This window comes from Canis lupus, chromosome 28, assembly GCF_011100685.1.
Source record: "Canis lupus familiaris isolate Mischka breed German Shepherd chromosome 28, alternate assembly UU_Cfam_GSD_1.0, whole genome shotgun sequence".
NCBI lineage: Eukaryota > Metazoa > Chordata > Mammalia > Carnivora > Canidae > Canis > Canis lupus.
Window position 1 is genome coordinate 9,651,092 of NC_049249.1, and position 16,897 is coordinate 9,667,988.

Genomic DNA, 16,897 nt, shown 5'->3' on the forward strand with positions numbered 1-16,897 from the left:
AAACGGTGGTAGTGGTGGTGATGTAGTAATAGTTATAGTAGTGGTTGTAGAGGTTGGTAACCATCATCACCACCATCAATCATCTCTACCTTTCTAATACTATATTTAAAAATCCTTAAGAAATACTTCTCCCTATTCTTCCTTGCTCAGTTTTAGTCATACAAGATGTGGGCCTGAAATTTGTTTACCTACCCAAAATTTTTGCAACTTAATTATATGCTCCTACATCCATACTTCCAGAATGCTATCTTCTTTTGGACTGTTCCTATTTCTACCACAAATATCTTGATAAGGCTAAAGATTTCCAGTCTGTTTTTAGGCTTTCTGTTATTATCACTTATTTCTCTATATTTCCTTGGCATGGCTTATTATTTTTGTCACATTTGCAAGCTAAAAGCCTGTGGTTAATTCCCAGCGCCCCCCCCCATACACACACACACACACACACACACACACACACACACGGGCGCACGCACGCACATGAAATTCTCCTGTGTAGTTTTTTTTTTTTTTTTTTTTTTTTCCTGTGTAGTTTTAAGTGTCACTAGATGGCAGTAAACGGTCGATGGTATTTCAACAAACATTTGCACTTTGGTTGCTCTGGCTGAGGTGAAACCTCTTCTTTACTGTAAAGATGAGCACAGTGATAAAGAACAAGAGCTTTGAAGAGTCCAGGCTACATGGCACGATGTTAAAATTTGTTTTTGAGAGTTGGTCAAAGAGGGATTTAAACCCAGCAGTACCATTTACTAACTGTGTGATCTCAGCTTGTTTACTTCCCTGAAGTTCAGGTATCTTCTCCTTAAATGTGACTAATGCCATTTATCATTCTGCTAGACAAGCCCCTCCACCTCTTGACTCTATCTGAAAGATGGCCATAAAGATTACCCCCACCTCAAAGAATTTAGAGTGAATGCAAATGAAAAATTTAGTGTGAATGCTGAGCATGGTACCTGGTGCACATAAATTCCCAAAAAATATTCAATAGTCTTTGTTATTATTATTACCTGAAATTGTTATTCTTTTCTAAGAAAACTTTGCACTTAAAAAGGTATATTCAGAACCGAATAATAACATAATGACTACTTTTATTCCTCAGATGGTTTCCTGTATACTTTCTCTCTAGCCTCTCATTCCAGATCTTGTTCTCAAAATTAACTTAACAGCTTTTTAACTTCACTTGGCTTTTTTCAGGGCATTAGGCAAGTGTCTACTTCCTAACTCTGTGTGGTGTTCCCCTTTAGTCCCCAAGTATATTCCACTCAAAGCAGGGCTAGTCCATATAGTACCTTGTGTGAATTAGACCAAAGTATCCCTGCCTCAAAACACTTTAGAGCTAACTGTTGGGAAATTATCACAGTATATTGATTTTTCTAGATCAACATGCTTTATTGCAGTGAGGGCACACCCTACAGGGCTGTACATGGCTACACCAGCTCAAAAGTTCTCTTATTTGAATCTTCATGCTGGTCTGGGCTTGAGGATTTCTGGAGCTTTGGGGTTTTTTTGCTTTTCAAAAAGAATTTGAAGACCCTAAGAAAAGACTTTTATAAGTCAAAGATATCACATGCTTACATTATAGTTCCACATGCAAAAATGAGTTAAATCAACCACCCACCAAACATGACTTTAACTCTTTTTCCTCACACAGGGGCAAGTGGCTTATGTATTAACTCAAGAAACTAATGAATATTTGCTTTGGAATCCATTAACTGGGCAATGTCATAAGCAGTTTGACCCATTTTGTCCTTTACAAAGTGTAGACTGTTTGTTTGATGATGGAAATGTAAGTATATGGGGGGAAAATCTTATTTTGAGTTATCTCATCAAGAGTCAGTGGCAGTGGTCCTCTACACTGGCTCTGCAATAGAAATGTATGGAAAACTTTGAAGAAACTACAAATGTTAAATTAGAATCCCTGGGATATGGGGTCAGGTAAATCTTTTATCCCTAAAGTTCCTCAAGTGATTCTGTAGTGCCTCCAAGGTTGAGAACCAGTTATCAGTGTAATGTTAACATACCCCTAGAATCCCTTTACCTCCTACCTCAGAACTTCCTTTGAAAAAAAAAAAAAAAAAAAAGAACCTCCTTTGACCTCCACCACTTCATTGGGCAATAGAACTGTAAAATTTTGCTCCATCCTAAACAGGTAACAGCTTTGTGCTCCCATGTGCCTATACTGATTTTATGGTAATGTTTTAATAGGTCTGGTTTAATATTCAACAAAATAATACACCAATGGCTGTACATTTCGACTATTTGAAGGAAAGTTTCTGGAAACAATTGCTTCCAAAAAATTTCCAAGGGACAAAACCACATACCATACAGGTAAATTCCAGGAGTGCTGTATTTTACCACTGGTTCTAATCTTTACCAGTCGTGCCAGCTCTTGTTATGTTTATATAGCTGATTGTGTATTGATTTACCTGGCAATTTAATAAAATATAGTTTTCTCTGCCATCCATCCTGAGTTTGGGCTACTCTGGTCATACTCCTCTATTTGCAAAAAGGAAGAATTAAGAATGTATCATCTTAAATGTGAATTTAGATTTTAAAATAAAAATTTTTATTATTTATTCTAAAACTGAAAATATAATGTTAAGATGGTGTGGTAAGTTTACTTTGACCTAGCCCTTCTGTTCCACATCCATGGCAATGATAAAATATAAAAATTGAAAAATAGAAAGTTTATTTGAGCTCCAAACCATGACAATTGTCTCATGGAATAGAAACAGGACAGAAATACTAGCAGTGAATAGGGCTGAACAAGTGACGGAAGTAGGGTCTGAAAATGGTTCATGAAATCCAGGGAACCAGAATCAGTCACTTTTTGAAGCCAGGTATTGTGATGGGGCTCCCTACTTCACTACTCTTGAAAGAAGATGGGGAAGAAAAGCTACAGACTCACTCCCTGGGGCATAGGAGGCAAGAGGTGGAAGCACAGACCTGAAGTCAAGAACCATGGAACAACGACCAGACGGCTCAGCCAGTGGATCTGGATGTATTCAGTGTTACTTTGTGAGGGCACTCCAAATTTCACTTCAGTGGCTGTTTCTGCATTAGGGCCATGGTATGGCAGGGTGCGGGCTATTGCAAAATCCATAGACTAACAGCTGCGAGCCCAGAGAAAGTGAGAGAAAAAAATAGAGAAATAGGCAGAAAACAATTCATAGAAGTAGAAATTTGAATGCTCAATCTCACAATCAGAGAAATACAATTTAAAACAACAAAACACTACTTTGCATGTATAACACTGACAAAAAAATTTTAAGAGTGATCATACCAAGTGTTGGCAAAGAAGCAGAGAAATGGTGGGAGGATAAATGGCTATAAATATTTTAGAAAACAGTATGATGATATCTGATAAAATTGAAGATGCTCGTTTTGATCCACCAATTCAGCTTCTAAGTATATACCATACAGGAACATGCCAGAAAGACAAGTACAGCAATGTTCATTATAGAATTGCAAGAAAGAAAGAAAGAAAGAAAAAATTCATCAACCAGAAAAAGAATATATGAATTATGGAAGTACTCATATAGGCAGTTCCGATGGCCCAGCAGTTTAGCGCCGCCTTCAGCCCAGGGCGTGATCCTGGAGACCCGGGATCAAGTCCCACGTCAGGCTCCCTGCATGGAGCCTGCTTCTCCCTCTGCCTGTGTCTTTGCCTCTCTCTCTGTGTGTCTCTCATGAATAAATAAATAAAATCTTAAAAAAAAAAAAAAAAAAAGAAAGTACTCATACTATGAGATCTTCTATGTAGTAGTTAAAAAAAAAAAAAGAACCAATTTACACTAGTTCTCAACTCGGACTGTATATCCATTACATCAGAACCCCTGAGGGTAGAACTCACACATCTATATTATTTAAGCTCCCCAGGTGGGACACCTGGGTGGCTCAGTGGTTGAGCATCTGCCTTTGGCTCAGGTCTGATCCCAGGGTCCCGGGATCGAGTTCTACATTGGGCTCTCCACGGGGAGCCTGCTTCTCCCTCTGCCTTTGTTTCTGCCTCTCTGTCTGTCTCTCATGAATAAATAAATAAATCTTAAATCTTAAAAAAAAAAAAGCTCCCCAGGTGATTCCAGTGTGCAGCTGATGTTGAGAACAACTGTTCTAGAGCCATGCACATCAGCATGAATGAATATTTAAAAAGTAACATTAAGCAAGATAAAGAATATGCGAATGACACATAGAGTACAAAATCATTTATATAGAGTTTGAAAACTATGTGTAGTTTATCTAAATGGAGACACATAGTGATAATGTAAAAGCATTCATAGGAATGATAAACACTAAATTTAGATTAAAGGTTACCTTTGGAGACAGAAAAAAAGGAATGAGGCAAGGGAACAGCATACAAAGTATGTCAAGTCTGTCTGTAATGTTTTACTTTTTTAAATTTTTTTTTTACTTTTTTTTAAGATTTTATTTATTTATTCATGAGAGACACAGAGAGAGAGGCAGAGATACAGGCAGAGGGAGAAGCAGGCTCCATGCAGGGAACTCGACATGGGACTCAATCCTGGGTCTGAAGGCAGGCGCTAAACCACTGACCCACCGGGCTGCCCATACTTCTTAAAAAAAAAAAATCTAAAATAAATATGGACAGATGTAAATATTAGATATAGCTAAGTGGTAGGTATGTTGAGTGGATGTTCATTACATTATTTGCAATGCTTGTCTGTGTATTTGAGGTATTTTACAATATCAAAAAGAATGCATGGCGGTTTGCAGGGAAGGGATCAAACAGTACCAAACTGTATAAAGAATGTCTCTCCCCTTCAACATCTTTTTCCCACTCTAAGAAATAACCACTTTTAGTAGTAACTTGTGTGTCCTTCTAAACATCCTCCACATGATGCAAGCGTGTATATATATATCCTGTTTGTAAAGTCATTTTTTTAAATTTTTTAAATTTATTTATGATAGTCACACAGAGAAGAGAGAGGCAGAGACATAGGCAGAGGGAGAAGCAGGCTCCATGCACCAGGAGCCCGACATGGGATTCGATCCTGGGTCTCCAGGATCACACCCTGGGCCAAAGGCAGGCGCTAAACAGCTACGCCACCCAAGGATCCCTGTAAAGTCATTTTAAAGGAGAAATGAAACGTGCTCATCTCTCTTGAGCAAACACTTGCAGCATCCACAGGCCAAGCCTTGCTTGTCCCCTCCCAGAGTTGTGACTGATGCATTGCTGCCTCCTAGGGGGGAGAATGGTATATTTAGAGATGAGGTTTTTTTGTTTACTATTAATCACTCTATTAGGGGTTTAGTGAACGTTCCTTGTATGCCTGCTATGAGCCAGTGCTACATCAGGCATCAGTACTACAAGGAAAAGACATGTCTCAGTATTCCCCAGACTTGTGTTCTTAAGAGGGAAGGAAGTAAGTGAGCGATTGCAGGACAGAATGGTAAATGTGATTACAGAAGAAATGTGTGTGCTTTGGGAGCATGCAGCAGGAGGACCTGAGGGGAAGGACAGTTACTGGGGTTACTGGAGCTTTTCGGGGGGAAAAAAGGATGATAGGCAAAGTGAAGGCGGTGAGCAGGAGCTGGCCTGGAGGGCGATCATGGTAGAGAACAGTGCCAGCAGAGAGAGGACACAGCAGGCAGGCAGACCTGCGGCAGAAGGAGGGATCTGTGGAGCTGTCGGAAGGCCAGCTTGGCTGCTGCCAGGGAGCAAACAAGACAAGCTCAGAGGTGAGCAGAGTCCTGCTAAGGATGTGGCCCTTTGTCCTCAGGGCAGTCAGAAGCCAACAGCATGAAGGCCAGGGCTGCCACGATCAAAATTGTAGTTTTTATAAAGCCACCCTGCCTGAGTATGAAAACTAAACCTTTTCCCAAATTGAATCTATAAATATAAAACTCAGAACTGCATTCGACTTGTATCTACTACTGATTTATTTCCTGTGGGTTAATGGTTCTCGATCTTCTGTCTTGCCACAAACACACCCAAGTAAACTGCTAACTGTAGTGAATAGTGTTGTGTTTTTTTTTTTATCACAATTGCAAACACAAATTTGAGTGTGTAAGATGAACATCTGGGTACTCGGAGATGAAGTTAAAAGGGAAATCTTCTTGAAGTTTTAAAAGATATGAATTCCCTTCTAGAAGGGGCCTTTGCCAAAAAAGGAAAGGGAGACTAACACCTCATAAATTTATCAAGTTAACATAACCCAGGTCTCTCTTTTGGGCCTGAAGGTGGCCTAACTAATCCTTACCTGCTGGAGGGAGGAGGTGGGGAGAAGCAGGGAGGCACTGGAGGACTGGACAGTGGTTGGTGACAGCCATCAAGGCATTGGGTTTGCCCATCCTGTCTGGGATAGCTGGTGGTCCTATAAGGTGACAGTGGAGTTCATTGTTCCCTTCTTCCTGTGTCTCTCATCTCCTGCTCAGATGTGTTGTGGGGAAATCCCTGTGCCCCGGACTCTTCTCACATCTGTCTAGGGCAGGCACCAGAACCCTGTTGGCTTTGCTGAAACATGGAGTGTTCAGCTTCGCCCCCTGAATTTCTGATTCAGTGGGTCCCAGTGGGGGCTAACAAGTTCCCAGGTGTAAGGCTGCTGGGCCGGGGGGCCACATTTTGAAACCACTGGCTTTAGATCATCATGTGACAGACTGAATCTTCTCAATCACTCCTGAAATATTCTAGCACCTAGAGGTCTAAGAACTGTTGCCTGCTTTTTGCACGACCCTCATGTCCCTGTCTCTACAGCTGTCTCTATTTCTCAATTCAGGAATGCCTAAAGTAAAAATGTTTAAACTCAGTTCCTCCTTCTTGTCCATGTGAGCCCTGGGAGATAGGGCAGGGAGGGCTGGTTTGGGTGGTAGACTTAAGGAGTCCTCTTTCCACATAGCAATCCTGCAGGGCAGGGAAGGGAACGTGGGAGAACATGGTAGGGCATGGCTCTCTGCTGTTTTTACAGTGCCTGGAGCAAAGGCTTGGAGATAGGGGAGATTGAAATGGACACACACACACAAAGACCTGGCTCCTGCCAACTGAGAAAAAAGGATATTCAATCAAAGAAGGAAGATGATAAACCATGTTGAAAGAGTAGTAGTAACAATAATACCTGATTTTATTGAACAATATGTGCCGGTTTTGTTGTATTATTTTATTTCAAAATCTTCACAAGACCTAGGGAAGTGAGTACTATCATTGTCCCTCTTTTAAAGATGTGGTAACAGAGACTCCGAGAGATTAAATAACTTCACCAAGACCCCAGTTAATAAGTGGAAGGAACTAGAGCAGCTGCCAAAGACTATCTGGAATAATTAATAAGCATGTCAAGTGCTTCTTTGAATTAATGGATGTGGGCAGCAGATCTATCTTTACCCAGGAAAAACACCTTTGTAAATCCATTCCTCGCCCCATGCTCTGGTAAAGTAGTGTGAAAAAGCACTGTGATCTATGTTTTACCTTTGTGCTTCTGTGGTGGAGGGATTTTGTCACGTGAAAGTGGTTTGGGTTCCCCTCATTATAATTAGCACTCCAGGGGTGACTGTGATGTAAAGGTGGTCTCCCTAGAAGCCTTTCTAACTTTCAATTACCTATATATTTCAGCCTGAAGAAATAATTTATTGTGAGACTAGTAAAAGCATGATAGAAGATCTAAAGAACAGGTACAACATTTATTTATATGTTACGATTGCTATGTTTCTCCCCAAATCTTTCAGCCCCCTTTCAACCTTTCAGTCCTCTACCCCAGTCTGTCAAAATAACTATTCCATTCAGCAATAGAAGCATGAAATGGAGTTTTTTAAAAAAAGATTTTATTTATTTATTCATGGGAGACACACACAGAGAGGCAGAGACACAGGCAGAAGGAGAATCTGGCAGGGAGCCCAGTGGGGGACTCGATCCCAGTACTCCGGGATCACGCCCTGAACCAAAGGCAGATGTTCAACCACTGAGCCACTCAAGTGCCCCAGAAATGGAATTTACAGTAGTTTGTTCCACTGAGTCATCTGTCTTTTGGTATGTGCATCAAAAAGCAGCCCTTCTACCTTTCCAGAACACTTCTTAAAAAGACCATCTAAGTAAAAAAATGATCGCCTCTGGGAACATTGTGGGGCTGCTATTGGGAAGTTCTTGATATAGACTCCTGTTGATGTTATAGTAATAATAATGTGGTAGTTAATACTTCTGGAAAGGACATGAAGGTAAATGGCCCACCACTTGGAGTATGGGAAAAACATCCAAATCTGGTGGTAATGTGAATACTGTCCTATCCCCAGCCCCGGCACTGCCTCCTTCCCTACACACACACACACACACACACACACACACACACACACACACACGTAGCCTAAGGACTTATTCCGTCAAGCTGAACAAGTTTATCAAAGCCACAAATTTTGCAGCAGGCCTTACTCCTACAGCAAATGTGTCAGAAGCTTCTAGATCTTACTGCCTCCAGTGACTCATGCTGACATAGTAGGCTGCCATATAAGCCGCTGCCCACTGATCAAAACAAAGCATGACAAAAATAATTTTGCTACTCCCTTCCCTCATGAGCACAAAACTCCCACTTCTTATTGCCTTCCTTTTTCCCCAATTCTTAACAAAAAAGGAAGAAATGCAGTTGAGAAACGATTGCCAACTTCTGGTTTTTATCAGAATCACTTCTGGAACTGTTTAAAAATACAGATGCCAGGGTCCCAGACCAGACCTGCTTAATCGACATCCGGAGGTAAAATACGTTGCTAAAGCCTGACAGGCGATCTTGATGCTTAGCCCCTACTGAGGCTGCAAACTCCAAACTGCTCAGTGACGCTACAGACTCAGCCATGAGGAGACTGCCAGTGGCTTTTTTTTGTTTGTTTGTTTTTTGTTTTTTTGGCTTTTGTTTTTAAAGCACACACGGATTCTGTGCACAGATGAGGCTTCCCAAGTGGGCCCCATCAACAAACCTGCCCTGTCCCTGGAATAGTCGACCAGCAGGTATTATTCTAGGGGCTGAATACACAGGCACAAATCCCTGCCCTTGCGGAGGGTACATTCTAGTAAGGTAACCTGATCATCATACTTATCAGTCCGTGCCTTGTTTCCTTCCAACTCTGCCTGCTGAATTAACTAATGTAATAAACCCATCCCTGCTCACATCAGCCAGACCAGATATCTAAACTTTTGTAAATGCAGTTTCTTGGAAACACCATGTTTTATGACAGGGGAGGGTCCTGGAGAATGGGGATGTCAGTCCAGTGATCAGACAGGTAGGCAGCTGCCTACACACAGGTACCTGGAAAAGAGCTCTGCCCTTGAGATCTCATTCTTGGCTACCCCAGGAAGCTTCTTGCTTTCCCAAGCCAAGCAAGAGCTTGCTTCTCCCCAAGTTAAGTAATATGAACGACGGCAGATATCCTTAGCCATAGAGGTCTGGCTCATCCTAAAGCAAAAACAATGTAATTCTCATACTTGAGTAAAGTGACAAAACTCTTATCACATTTATGAAACGGGTTGTAATTTGTCATAAACTAATCTTTGCATTGTTACGTTAGGATTGAAAGGACTCTGAAACGTAAAATGATGGAATGGCGACCTAAACAGCCGACACGTTGGAATCGACAATGTACTTATATTTTGCGAAAAATTCTTCCTACACTAGAACTTGGCACTGGAAGCTTTGTATCATCTGAAGAAGAGAGTGAATTTGAAAGACTGCTACAACTTTATTGGGTGTGTGTATGATTTAGTGCATTAATGGCATTTGTTTTATCTATGTTGTTCATTACTTGGGAATAGTAACCTCAAATATCCCTCAAGTGCTTTTTATCTTGATCCTAGATAATAGATGATATGGCATTAAAATACATTTATTTATAGAATAAGAAATTTCAAGTATACCAAACAACTATTACCATGACCGCAATGTATGACATTTTCTTGGAATCAGTCATATTGATGATTGTGGTATATTACATAAACCACAACCTTTGGAAAGAGATGACCAAAAGGAAATCACCTGCAACTAAGAAATTGAAAGATGATCCCTCGGTGGTAGTAATAGAACAGATTCCCTCTCACTGGTTCTGAGCCAGAGGACTCCAGGCAAGCGTTAATATCTTTTATAATATCCAAATATATGTACCCAGCCTGGACTTCTCTCCTCTCTTATATATTTACCAATGCATTTAACATCATCCCGGATGGTTAAAAGGCATCTCAAACTCAACAAGTTCATAACCAAACATGGTGGGCATTTGGTATATTGCTAGGGTCCTCTCCTCTTTTTTTTCCCCTACCTACCCCCAATTCTGAGCATTCTCTCACTGACTCTTCCCTAAGAACTGGTCCAATGAGGTTTTGAAAGCCCCAGTCTCCCAAGAGTGAGTTTCTTTCCCCCTCTATCATCCCAAACACTAGGGGATATCTCCTAGGGAAACCCTTTGAGAGAAGAAAGGAAGGAATCTGTTGGTGTTGAGTACTTAGGCTGTCAGGGAAGGATCTGCAAGTGCTATTTATTCATGAAGAGGGAGGAAGTTGGTTTTTTTGCATTAAAAAAATAGAATTAGGGGTAAACAGATGAGCAAAGCAATATAAGCCAAGGTTTAAAACTTGGAGTTTCTTTGTAAAATTATGTTTAATAACACATAATCAGGGACACCTGGGTGGCTCAGTGGTTGAGCTTCTTGCATTTGGCTCAGGTCGTGATCTCAGGGTCCTGGGATCCATTCTCACACTGGGCTCACCATAGGGAGCCTGCTTCTCCCTCTGCCTATGTCTCTGCCTCTCTGTGTGTCTCTCATGAATAAATAAATAAAATATTTTTAAAAATAATAACACACAATCATAAACCTGAGCTGAATCATGTGGCTTGGATTCAAACTCTGGTTCAACCACTTGCTAGCTTTGATCAAGTTACCTAACTTCTCTCTACTTTCCACCCATTGGGCAAGATAAACAGGAATAAAAATCATTATCTGGTTTGTGGTTATGGTGAGGATTAAATGAGCTGACATTTGCCACAGCACCTAGCACTTAACAAGTATTTAGCAAATGTTATTTGTATTCTATGTGCCAGGCACTGTGTTAGGCACTGGGGTTATGACCATAAACAAGACAGATATAATCTTGTGAATTCATAGAGACTATAGGCTAATGAGACAGACCATAAAGCATGTAATTGCAATATATTTCATTAAATAAGTTAGGGAAGGATAGCATCCTATTGCAACCACATGGAAAGAACACACGAACAGATTTAAGGATCAAGAAAAGCCTTCCAGGGGCGCCTGGGTGGCTCAGTCAGTTAAGTGTCTACCTTCTGCTCAGGTCATGATCCCAGGGTCTTGGGATGGAGCCCCACAATAGGCTCCCTGCTCAGCGGGGAGCTTGCTTCTCCCTCTCCTTCTGATCCTTCCCCCTTTGTGCTCGCTCGCTCTCTGTGTCAAATAAAATCTTAAAAAAAAAAGAAAAGAAAAGCACCCTGAAATAAGTAGTCTAAGGCTTGAAAGAGGTTTATGATTGTGTATTATTAAATAGATAATGTTACATACAACCATGTGCCATAATCCTTTAATCCTGTCATATGGTTGTCACTTAAGAAATATGAACCAAATCAATGTGAAATGAATTCTTCCATAATGCTCATTTAGATACCTCATTTTAGGACCAAGTAATTTTTTTCATTGTCAGTTTGCTATTCTAGAAAGGGTGCAAGTATGTGGAATATGGAGGGTGCATGCTCTGTTATCAGTTCTGGCTCTGTTCTTCTCTCTCTCTGGAAAGTGGGGATTATAGTAGAACTTACTTCATAAGGTTGTTTGAGAATTAAATGTGTGTGTGAAGCATTTAGTACTGTTCCTAGAACATCATAAGCACCTATAAAAATAACTTATTATTTTTTGCCTACCATTTTCTGAGGCTTCTGTAATATTTTTGTATACAGTGATTCTTGATTACCTACATAATTGTATCATGGGTTTACACGTTATTCTGTCTTTTTTCTAGGTCACAGGATTTCCTATCCAGATGCCATACACTGATGTAGAGTCAATTATTGATGCTGTGTATCAAACTGGAATTCATTCTTCTGAATTTCCCCAGACAGAATTTGCTCTAGCTGTATACATTCACCCATACCCAAACAACATATTATCTGTGTGGGTCTATTTGGCTTCCTTAGCTCGATATCAGTAAAAAGGAAGAAGGGAAAAGGAAAAAAAAAAAAGTGCTCAAGACTTTTCTGGTACCCTAGGATTTTGCTACTTATCCGTAAGTCCAGCCAAGTATGAACCCAAGTTTTGGTTCTTTTATAGAGTTGGGCACCATGCAGACTCACTCTCTGAACCTTTGAGAATGAGTATAGATGATTTCCCCATCAGGGACCTCTTCAAGGAGAATGCTTTGGGTAGTCTAGTAGCCTTGGTTCACTCTCTACAGTAGGTCTTTATTATGGGAAAGAAGCAATTCTGGCCCCTCCCTTTGAAGCCAGGATTACTCAAATTGTAGGCTTCATACCACCTCCATCAAATCACCTGGGGAGCCTTGTTGAAAATGCAGATTCTAACATCCCCCTAAGACCTACTAAATCCAACTTCTGGGAGTGGAGCTTCAGAACCCACATTATGGTAAACAAGATCTCCAGATAATTCTAATGACCTATTAAGAGTGAGCCCCCAGCCTTACAGAATGTTTTCATTACCAAAGTGAGCATGGCCCATTTGATGCTGGTTCTGATGCCATTCCAGGTAGAAGTTATTTAAGTACAAACTTGAGGTCATTGCCTCTTATAAGATAAAAGATTATTGCACTCTTGTAGAGTAAAAGGAAAATCTTCCAGGTTTGGCTAAAGGCTGAGGCCAGTTTCTGGGGGCTTCCTAAAAGTTTTCACTTGGGTTGCTACTGACCTGAAATTCTTTCAGCTCCAAGTATTTGGAAGGGCCTCCTAAGAAACTCTGTCTGATACACTTTGCTGATTCTATGAGAAAGAGAGAAAATGGTCTTATCAAATCTCCAGACTTCTTTTTCCTTTTGTGAGCAATCTGCCTCTAGCACTTTTCTGCAGCTTTCCTATCCCAGTGGTTGCTCCAAAGAGGCCTATCTAGATCCTAGGAGCCTCAAGAGAGAGTGGATAGGGATGTTGAGTCAGAAGCGCTGCCCTTTCCTTTTATTTAAGTGTTGTACGCTTCATTGAAAAAGATATTTATACACTTTACTTAAATGGCACAGAACAACTTATTTTTGAAAAACCAAAGGATACAGATTTCCAAAGGTTGATGAGAGCACTTTTATATGAGGTAAAAACAGGAGAAAGAAAATTCACCTATCACAGTGCAGGTGTGCTGGAGCCTCTTGGGTCACTTTCACAAGCAGAGATCCCAGGTTTATCCCCGGGGAATCCTCAGTCTGAATTCTGTCCTGCAATGTGCCTGCATGGGCTACCAGAGAAGATCTCATTTATTTGCAATGATGTTAGTCTTGGACCCAACTTGAGATTACTAGAAGAGTGAAATAAAATCGTAGTAATGTAGGTGAAGAGAGTGCTTTCTCTCCAAGGATAAAACCTAATTGTGTGTGTTTCTCTGGCATGCATACAAAAATTGATTAGAATTCTTGTTCTTATTTGAATGTTTGTGTTTAAATGCTAAAGGAAGTTTTGTTATTAACAAGTCTCCCGCAATGATTGGGGTAGCATAAAACGTCAATGGAAAAACAAGGTTACCAAAAAAATACTGAACTCATGCAATTTATTTCTGTGACACCTTCAACATTTACCTATTTTGCCAGTTGTTTATGGTTTTCAAATTGATAGGCCACTTGAGAGTAAGGTAGAAAGTGTTCATAGGCAAGCATAGAGGACCCTTCTGTATCATATCCCTTTCTTTTTCTTACAGGTGTCTGGATTTCTCAACGAAAATTTTTCCCTTAAAATTTTTGAAATTGTCTGTAATCATTTTTTTTTCATTTGTCTACTTTAAAGATACATGATTTTATTTTTAAGTTTTTAATTCCAGTTAACATACAGTGTTATATTGTTAGTTTCAGGTATATAATAGAGTGATTCAGTGGTTCCATCCATCACCCTGTGCTCATCATGAGAAGTGCCCTCTTTAATTCCTGTCACCTATTTAACCCATCCTCCCACTTACCTTCCCTCTGGTAACTGTAAGTTTGTTCTCTATAGTTAAGAGTCTGTTTCTTGGCTTCTCTCTCGCTCTCTCACTTTCTCACTCTCTCATTCTCCCTCCCTCCTTTTTGTTATTTTTGTTTTTTTCCTTAAAAAAAAAAAGAATGAAATCATATGGTATTTGTCTTTCTCTACTTATTTCACTTGGCATTATACTCTCTAGCTCCATCTATATTGTTACAAATGGCAAGATTTCATTCCTTTTTGTGGCTGAATAATAAATATTCCAGTATGTAATATATCTATCTACCACATCTTCTTTATCCATTCATCAGTCAGTGGACATTTGGGCTGCTTCCATATCTTGGCTATTGTAAATAATGCTGCTATAGACATAGAGGTGCATGTATCCCTTTGAATTAGTATTTTTGTATTCTTTGGGTAAATACCCAGTAGTGCAACTGCTGAATCATAGGGTAGTTCTTAAAAATACATGATTTTAAATGTAACATCTAATTTTAAAGTTCTTTAAATCATTCCACAAATATAAATGGGGCATCCATTATGTATCAGACACTTCGGTATGTGCTAGAGTACAGCAGCAAAAAGACAAAGGTCTCCCCTCTGAAGCTTATATTCTTCAGGGGAAATGCACCATAAGAAAAAAAAAAAAGTAAGTGAGATAATATCAGTGTGTACTGAGTGCTATAAAGTAAATAAACAGGATGGCACAATAGGGAAGGACATTGGTGGGGTTGGAGGGAATAAGCAGAGTAGTTAAGTCCTCTCTAAAGAGACAGTGTTAGAGCCAAGATTTGGAAAATGACTTATCAACTGGAATTTTATTCAGTTGCATGGAACAACAATTCAGTTGCATGGAACAGCATTAGGATTAGATACCTAATCACGGTAGCTTTAACCAAATAGAAATTACTTTTTCCACATAACTGCCAAGTCTAGAGGAAGCAGTCTAAGTCTGATATAGTTGATCTGTGATGTCAGAGGTGTACTAGCCTTCATCTTCTTGGTATCTCTACGGAGGCTTCTGTCCATTAGCTCCATAGCTTTCAAACTTCAGCATGCTTAAGCCTCACCTGAACAGCAGTTGACACAGATTGCTGAGCCTTAACCCTCAGCCCTCAGAGTTGCTGATTCAGAAGATTTGGGGTAGAGCCCAGCAATTTGCATTCACAACAAGTTCCCAGGTGATACTGGGACTGCTGGTCTGGGGACCAAACCTAAAGAACCTTTGTTTTAGCTTCACATCCGTTTCCATGGTAAGAAAATGCAGAAAGAGAAGGCGGAGGTCAAGGACGCAGCTGGTGTAACTCTTTTAAAAAGCTTCCCAGGAGGCCATCCCTAGTAACTTTCACTTATATCCCATCGACCAGAATTATCACCCTAGCTACAGGGGAAGCTTGGAGGTCAAGTACTGTAAATGAGATTTTGCTGTCCCAGTAAAATCAGTGTTCTATTGTAAGGAAGAAGGGGAGGGTGGCTTATTGGGTAGGCATATGTGGCTTCCACAGATGAGAGGAAGCCAATAGTGCCAACCTATAGCAAAAGCATATCAGGCAGAGAAAACTGCAATCGCAAAGGCCTTGAGTCCAGAGAGAAACTTACACAGGGAAGGCACAGTAGAGGCACATAAAGTTGGAGAGGCAAAGATCAGATCACATCCGTCATGGTAAGGAATTCAGATTTTATTTCATGTACAAGAGCAAATCTCCAAAAGGTGTTGGAGTAAGATATTTTTCTTTTTCAAATTTAAGACTACTTTAAAAATTACTTCTACAGATACTAATTATTTTATGTAATTGCATAAATATCATGTTTTTAAAGTGTGACTCATTTTTTCTCTTTTCTTTTTCTTTTTTGCTTGGGTACCTATCCCACCGTTCTCTCTCCTCCATCCATCTTATTCACTTCACTTGCCTGTCCACTAACCAAGTATGATCCTTCCACTTACTATCATTTTCAAATATACACATATATATACATGTATGTGTGTATATATATATATTTGTGTATATATATATATTTGTTTGTTTTATAAAATGGGACCATATTATGTATGCTTTTCTGTATGTTGCTTTTCTCCTTCAAAAATAGTAGAAATACCTCCCAGTGAACTAATTCCTATTTCTTGGGACATCTGGGTGGCCCAGTGGCTGAGCGTCTGTCTTCAACTCAGGCTGTGATCCCGGGGATCCTGGGATCAAGTCCCACATTGGGCTCCACACAGAGAGCCTGATTCTCCCTCTGCCTATGTCTCTGCCTCCCTCTCTCTCTCTCTCTCTCTGTCATTAATAAATAAATAAATAATCTTAAAAAAATTTTTAATTCCTATTTCTTAAAGGATCCATAGTATTCTAAAGTGTGGGCAGAACTGCTACATACACTTAAGCAATTTATGCATCACACAATTCATTATTTATGTGCAAGGACCCCTGGAGTTGTGTAGTATGTGGTAGCCTTTGTTGTGAATGTATTAGGGTTATATTATTCTCTTATTGAATATCTTTTGATGTAGTTGATAAAAGTGTTTTTTAGTTTTTCTATATCCTTGCTGTTTTTCTGTCTACTTAGTCAGTTACTGAGAGAAGTGAAGTTGCCAACTGTAATTATGGCTTTGTCCAATGTTTCTTTGAGTTCTGTCAGGTTTTGCTTCATGTATTTTGAAGCTCTGTTAAATGCACATACATTTAGAATTTATTTCTTCTTGGTTATTTAACTCTTTTATCATTGTGCAACGTCCCTCTTTATCCCTAGTAATTTTCTTTGCTCTAAAGTCTATTTTGTCTGATGTTTATATAGCTATTCAG

At 39.8% G+C, this 16,897-nt stretch overlaps 1 protein-coding gene across 37 annotated transcripts in view; it reads left to right on the forward strand.

Moving 5' to 3' along the window:
* Window positions 1-12,221, forward strand: part of CC2D2B (coiled-coil and C2 domain containing 2B) — a 108,200-nt gene extending 95,979 nt beyond the window's left edge. For 33 of the 37 annotated variants that reach the window (XM_038578316.1, XM_038578300.1, XM_038578296.1 and 30 more), the window contains 5 exons: window positions 1,652-1,786; window positions 2,206-2,328; window positions 7,565-7,623; window positions 9,502-9,679; window positions 11,954-12,221. In XM_038578316.1, the coding sequence (XP_038434244.1) occupies window positions 1,652-1,786; window positions 2,206-2,328; window positions 7,565-7,623; window positions 9,502-9,679; window positions 11,954-12,142 (684 nt within the window). In that variant the 3' untranslated portion in view covers window positions 12,143-12,221. Of the gene's footprint in view, window positions 1-1,651; window positions 1,787-2,205; window positions 2,329-7,176; window positions 7,382-7,564; window positions 7,624-8,573; window positions 8,694-9,501; window positions 9,680-11,953 lie in introns of those variants that run through there. The other 4 variants (XR_005380453.1, XR_005380454.1, XM_038578307.1 and 1 more) reach the window with 4 other exon arrangements.
* The last annotated feature ends 4,676 nt before the right edge of the window (window positions 12,222-16,897 follow it).